The sequence below is a fragment of the Alligator sinensis genome, unplaced genomic scaffold, assembly GCF_000455745.1.
Source record: "Alligator sinensis unplaced genomic scaffold, ASM45574v1 scaffold432_1, whole genome shotgun sequence".
Lineage (NCBI taxonomy): Eukaryota > Metazoa > Chordata > Crocodylia > Alligatoridae > Alligator > Alligator sinensis.
Window position 1 is genome coordinate 612,756 of NW_005841998.1, and position 7,106 is coordinate 619,861.

The 7,106-nt window shown below is 46.4% G+C and overlaps 1 protein-coding gene across 2 annotated transcripts in view; it reads left to right on the top strand.

The window, feature by feature from the left end:
• The window catches only part of EFEMP1 (EGF containing fibulin extracellular matrix protein 1), a 114,419-nt gene extending 108,702 nt beyond the window's left edge, over nucleotides 1-5,717 (top strand). For both annotated transcript variants that reach the window (XM_006021566.1, XM_025201595.1), the window contains 3 exons: nucleotides 3,492-3,615; nucleotides 3,745-3,940; nucleotides 5,226-5,717. In XM_006021566.1, the coding sequence (XP_006021628.1) occupies nucleotides 3,492-3,615; nucleotides 3,745-3,940; nucleotides 5,226-5,384 (479 nt within the window). In that variant the 3' untranslated portion in view covers nucleotides 5,385-5,717. The remainder of the gene's footprint in view (nucleotides 1-3,491; nucleotides 3,616-3,744; nucleotides 3,941-5,225) is intronic.
• Nucleotides 5,718-7,106: the final 1,389 nt, after the last annotated feature.

Consider the following 7,106-nt stretch of genomic DNA (forward strand, 5'->3'; position numbering starts at 1 on the left):
GCCAGGGGGGCGCGCCCCCCCCTTGCCCCCCCCTGCCTCTCCACACTGTGGGTGCTCCTGCCCCCACCAGTAACACCCAGCACCCCATTGCTCCAGCCGCGTCCCTGCCAGTGATGACCAGTGCCATGTGCTCCTGCTGAGCATGGTACTGGCCCTGCTGCCCCCAGTAAGTCCCTTCCATACCCCCAGGCTCCAGGAGAGCTACACACCCGCCAGCGCTGCCCAGGTATTGACTGCAGGAGGTGCTGGCCAACCCCCAACTCCTGCACTCCTCGCTCCAGCTCACCTGCCCTGCCACCCACACCCCCCTTACGCCTTGCCCACCCCCAGCACCACTCTCAGGACATGCACATGTTCAAAACAAAAAAACTTTATTACCTTCAACCTTCACCCCCACCCCTCAACAAGCAGAATCCCCTCCCCCTCAACTAACAGAGCCCCTCCACCACGCTCCCCACCCACCAACTATAAAAAACCAGCTTACAAATGGAAACACTATTTATAATATTTTAGGTCTTCAAGCCCAGAGTGGGGAGCCATGGGGGGAGGGGGGGCTAGGGAACAGCCCCAGGGCAGATGCACCCCAGCCTCGGGATGTTCCCCTGCAGGTCCAGGGGCTGCAGTGACCCCAGCCGGTGGCAGCCTCGTGAATAGCTAGGTCTTCAGGTGCGTGGTGTGAGGGAAAATGACTGGGCCAGGTGCAGGTGGGTGGCAGCAGGCCCAGGGCAGGGGCTGGGCCACGGGGTCTGGTGGGCAAGAGGTGCACAAGGAGCTCCTCCCAGGTCCAAGTGGGGGCCTGCTATGGGGCAACGGGAACTAGGGGTCCTGTGGGGCCATGGGCGGGGGCTGGACAGTGGGGGGCATGGATGCAGCCACCAGGCCCAGGAGGGTGTCCAGCTTTCCCCTGCTGCCAGAGCAGCTCTAAGTGCTTCCGCTCCAGGGCCTCTTCCCAGGGCAGGACAGGCCAGGCTGCTGGCAGCACCTGCTGCTGTGGCTCCAGACCCCACTCTCCCCTGCAGGCCAACCACTCTGCTGTGCTGCCATGGTATCCAGGGCATGCAGGGCTCCCAGACAACTGGGGCAAGGGGCTGGCTGCCCCCACTTCCTCCTGATGGAGGCCTCTCCAGGGAAGCACCACAGGCCAGCCCCTCCCCCTGCACTGCCACTGTGTCCCAAGCATGCCCCTGCTATGTGTGCCCTGGGTGGTGCGCCATGAGCGTTTTGTGAAGGCTGAGGGGTGCCTGAGCCACTATACCCTGCTACTGCTAATCTTCCTGGTGCCCCAGGCACACCTGCACTCCTGGTTTGGGACCCTGAGCTACGACAGCACCGGGGGCAAGCCCAGGCTGCACTGCAACCTCCACCACTGCCGGGAGGGCTACTTGTGGCAGCACTATACATCTCTGCCCCATGCTGTAAAGAAGGACATCGCCGCAAGCATTGATGCCTTCCTCAGTGTCTGAGAGGCCCTTGCCCACCCAGCTGCAGGGACACAGGCTGCTGAATAAAGTTCTGAACTGTGTCCCATGTCCCTATGCGCTATAGCGGGGAGAACCCAGGGCCAGGGGAGTGCTGGTGGGCCAGGGCCAGGGAGCAGCAGCCAGGGCCAGGGCCAGGGCCAGGGGCAGGTGCTGGGACCAGGGACAGGGTGGAGAGTGAGAGGGCACTCCTCCAGTGTGGGACTTACATGTGTCCTGAGATGGTGAGGCTGATGGCTTGGTGCAGGCCTCCCCATCGGTGATGGTGTGTGGCTGCACCTGGTGTCCGTTGGCCGTGGTAGGCTAGCGCCTAGTCAGGACCCCATCCCCTGTGGAGGAGCTGGCACTGCCAGCAGTGACATTGCCAGCTGCGACTTGTGGCGGGGGGTTGGGCTCCACCCAAAGCCACGGCTCCCTGAGCTGGTAATGGATGCAGCAGCCAGGAACAAGGACAGGGCAGCATGCTGAAGGCCTGAGGGCCCCTCTGGTGATGTGTCAGGGCAGGGTGAGGGTTTGGCCAGGCTGCCCTTCCGGTTACACTTGCAGAGGTGTAGCCTGGGTCCCCGGGTGCCAAAATATGGGTCAGCTCCTGCATAAAAACCATGGTCTTGTGGGCATGATCAGACCAACGACTGTAGTCAGTCATAGCCATCCATTGTGCCCGCAAGGCCTTGACCCTAATGCAGCACTACTGCACTGACTGGGAGTGCCCTTGCTTATGCATGCCACCTGACAGGGCTTCATAAAATGTGGCTATTCAAGTACCCGCCCTGTGCAAACTGCCTCTGCATATCGGCATGGCCCCAGAGCACCACAGCCTCTTCCTGGGACCAGTTGGGGGCCCAGGCAGTCGGCACAGCCATGTGCATGCAAGTAGGGCCAAAGCTCAACAGAAAGGATGACATTCTCATCCCACACCTACTCTCTGGGCCACTGCATAGCTGTCCCTGTGTGGCCGGCCCTGGACAGCACTCAGTAGAGGGCCACGGCCAGGGACTGGGAGCCATGCAGCAAAGAGACACTGCTAGAGGTGAGCAGCAGCAGTGAACAGGTGCTGGCCCCACTGCCAGACAGCAGTCCTGGGGAGATAATCGAGCCTGAGCAAGGGGTGCAGCAAGCTGCAGCCCTTTGCAACACTCACTTGTGGCCAAGCAGGAGCTCTGCAGAGGGGTCAGGCCAGGCAGAGACAGCCTGTCCAGGGGGACACGTGGGGCCTGCTGGGCTCCTGAACACAGAACAGGCTCCCTCGGACTCCGTGGTGCGAGTGCCCCAAGGCACAAAATGTATGGAGGCTTTTATACCCTGCAGCCAGGGAGCAGCCCAGCCCTGAAGCAGGAAAGGCAGCCAGCGAGGAGCCCTGGAGCTGGGCTCAGGTTAGCCCCCTAGTGGCTGGGCAGACCTAACACTAAAGTTATTGCTGGGTCACATCTATACATGCATCTGCACATTAACCAACCACGCCTAAATTAGATACCTGCATTTTCAGGTATCATATATAGTTGCAATTATCCATTTGCAGGAAGGGTGCACACATGTAGACATGCACCCATATTGTGCAGTAAATTAGGCTAATGTGCAAATGTTTTAACACATCTCGTGTAGACATGTCCTGTGGACTCCAATTTGAAATCTCTGGGTCTATCTTATGAATCATTTTCCCAACTGATAATATTCTGGAGCACCTTTAAAAGAATCTCATAGCACCCCAGGGTACCATACCACCCTGTTGAGAATCACTGATCTAGCCCAATCCCTGCACAGATGTAGGATTTGCTGTTCCTAACCATCCCATAAACCTCCAGTGGATGAGATACCTTGGTTTCCCTCGGCACCTTGTTCCATTGTCTTACAGAAGGCTTCAAAAGACTACACAGAGAAGGAAGTGCAGAACCAGAAGCACTGTTGTTTGCTTTATAAAGTAAAGCATTTCCTAAGTTTTTTCTTAATACCAAGTTTTCGTTCCATCTATTTGTGTGTACTGTAAATTGATTGGTTCCTTTCTTTCTCGTCTAGATATAAATGAGTGTGAGACCACTAATGAATGCAGAGAGGATGAGATGTGCTGGAATTACCATGGTGGATTTCGGTGTTATCCAAGAAATCCTTGTCAAGAACCCTATGTCCTGACATCTGAGAAGTAAGAGAATCCACGTACAGTTTTTAGGGTTATCCTTACTAGCCAGTTTTGCCAAGTGCAACTGAATGCAACTGAATATTGTAAGTTTGTACATCAGCAATGCTTAATCTATGTTTGCTTGTTTTCTAGTCGCTGTGTTTGCCCGGTGTCAAACACCATTTGTCGAGAGCTGCCCTACTCTATTGTATACAAATATATGAGTATCCGCTCAGACAGAAATGTGCCCTCCGATATTTTCCAAATCCAGGCAACCACTATTTATCCCAATACTATCAATACTTTCCGAATTAAGTCTGGAAATGAAAATGGAGAGTTCTACCTGAGAGTGAGTATCCAGGGAAGGGGGGAAAAGGCTGAAGGAGAGGGTTGGCAGTGTGTGAATACAGAGTGCTGGTACAGCCCTGGCTCTTTCATAGCTGTAAAACACTGTTCTCTGAAAAATGGTACCGTGTTTGCTATCTCTCCCTAAGTTCCATGTCAAGTAACTGTTAGCAAATGCAATCTGACATTGAGAATCAAGGTAGGTTCTTTCTATCCAGTTACCTGGGGAAAACTGTTCAGCAAGCTAAGTTCAGACTTCAGTTACTCCTGTGTAACACCACTATTTTTGGTTTACATCTACTTTTATAATTAGGAAGAATTTACTGAGGGCTATGGAAAGGCTCCTTCTACCCTCACTTCCCTTTCCAGAATAACTGGTTTTAATGACCATTATTTAGCTTTCAAGTCTTAGGGGAATTTTTGTTTAATTTTTTGTTTGTGTTTCTCCCTTCTTTCTTTTAAAAAAGTAAAACATCTGTCATAGTTTGAGATCTAACGTGCTGACCTCTGGAACACTCAACTCCAACCAGAGGACAATTAAGGCATGCGCCCTGTCAGTTCTTGGCCTGAGCCCATGCTTCTGGAACCACATGACAAGATTAAGATGTCTATTTGCATTACTAAAATATAGTGGGACAGTAGCAGCACCATAAGTTGCAGTTGCAGCAAAAGTTATGTTTTATATCTTTATTTTTCAAGAATGTTGTAAACATTTTTGAGAAAACAAATCACAGAATTTAAAAATACATATTATTTGAATATTTCAAGTTGGTTTTGTATGGGCAAAAAAGATGCACATAGAATTAAATGTAAAAAAAATTACACTTTTTTCAAAAATTTGGAAAAAGTATTTTAATTTGTTGTACCCTTTTGTCAAATATTTATAAGCTCCTAGGTTCTAATCTTTGCCTCGCAGGTTGCTCTACAACTGCTTAAATAACCATACCAATTAAAAGTAAGGACCCCTTCTATTTTTTACCTTATACTTAGCAACTTTTTTTTAATGCCACAATAGAGAGTCCATGAGCTGAATACCAGGAACTCCCATTTATACTGATATTGTTCATAAATCCATGCACTTGATCATCCTTATAGGCTAGAGCCGTGACCTCCCTCAACCCTAGAAAGTAGTCAGATATGCGGCCATCAACAACTTTTTTCCACATAACACGGATGTTATACAAAGTCACTTTAGTGTAATTTTTATACTGAAGTAACAAATGTGAGCAACTTTGATGGTTTTGAATTGTATGAATTAAAATACGTTGTTTTTGTCATTTTTCTTTCAGCAAACAAGTGCACTAAGTGCAATGCTCGTATTGGTGAAGTCACTGTCGGGACCAAGAGAACATATTGTAGATCTGGAGATGCTGACAGTCAACAGTTTGAACTATCGTACAAGCTCAGTGCTAAGATTAACAATAATAGTGGGACCTTTTGCATTTTAGTTGTCATCAGTGACCCTTCACTGGCACCTAAAACAGCCAAAGAATATTATCAAAGAAAGCACTTACTATTTTATTTATAGATTTTGCTTTTTTTAGATTTATTTAGTAAATTGATATCTGTAATCCACACATTACACCTGTAACTCAAAATTAGTACGTGTTCCATATTATAATGTGAGCATTGTCACTTTCTGTATAAAGATTAAAATCTTGCCTCTCTTATCATACTCGGATTAAATACCTATTACACTTCTGTACAAGAAATTTATGCTTACACTTTTGTAAAAGTTCACATTCTTTTCCTAGCCAAGTAATTCATGCAATTAAAAAAGTGATCTATGTTTATAATAGTTTTAAATTCTAATTCAGCTACACTGACAATCTCAAAAGGAAAAAGTAATATAAAATTAAATGTTATACAAACTAAAAGATTATTTTAACAGGTTAAATTTACTTCTTTTTAACTGCCTTATGAGAGAGGAGAGTAGTCAATACAGAACTATTTCTTTAGATACATATGCTCTATATCCGGGGAGGGGTGTCCAAATCTGGTTGTAGTAAATTTACATGGCAAGAAAAGTATATTTTGCATTGGGTGTTCCTTAAGCACCAGATATTATGCAGATTTTTCTAAATATACCATACAGTTATATTTTATATTATCCATGAAAAATGGGACAAGATAGGAAAACTTCTACTAAGAATGAAACAGTCTACTAAGAATGAAACACTCAGTGGAAAACCATCATACTGAAAAATATCTCTGTATGAATATCACTGTTTAAGAGAATACTACTTATAGTTCGTGTTCAGAGGGTTACTGCATTTCTGGAAAAAAATGACATGCTACTTTTCAGTTTGGTTGTATACTAAGGCTTTATAACATTTGCTTCATTAGTAAATTATACCATATATTTTCAAGCAGTTGGTTCTATTCCTAGTTTTTATCATTCAGATTTTTGGTCTTATGTACAGTGTTCATAAAATTTGTAGTAATTCAAGAACTAATTACACCTGCTTTTGTAATATGTTAAAACTTCTTTTATTTCTTGTTTAAAATATAATAGTTTATACTTTGATGTACAGAGTTTTTTAATAAATACATTTCTCTCTTATACAGGGTTAATTTGTCTTTTAAGGTATTGTATAATGTGCAAGTGTAAATGAGCCAGAACCTTAACTACAGAAATCAGCACAGATGCACTGATTACAGTGGCATTACAATTTACACCACATTGGCCCAAAGTAACTCAAGCCTTTTTTTTTTTAAGTTTTCTAAAAAACTAAAAGCTACTATGTATTGTCATAAAGAAGATAAAAAGTGTAGATTGAACCAGCTCTAAAATGCAGTAGAAGTTCAGGCCTAGTCAAAGCCCAGAATCAGGACCCTGTTTTCTAATGTGCTCTGATGCTTTCACTGACTTTGAGCAAATACTGTATCTGCCAAAGGGCGCACAGCAGATGCTTGTGGAATGGGCTGACTAATAAGAAGTGCTAGCATTCCGGAGAAAGGCAGCGCAGCAGCCAGGAGAGCGTTTTGTCTCAGGCCCTGACACTTCAGGACAGGACCCCACTTATTCTTAATCCACCCCTAAAAGAATTTGGGGGTGTTAAATCCAGTACCTTTCACAAATGCTGTTGTTAAAGTTTGCCATGATAGCTACAAACTATCTTTGAAAAATACATTTTACTTTTTGGCCTTATTCTACCTCTTGCTTTGAA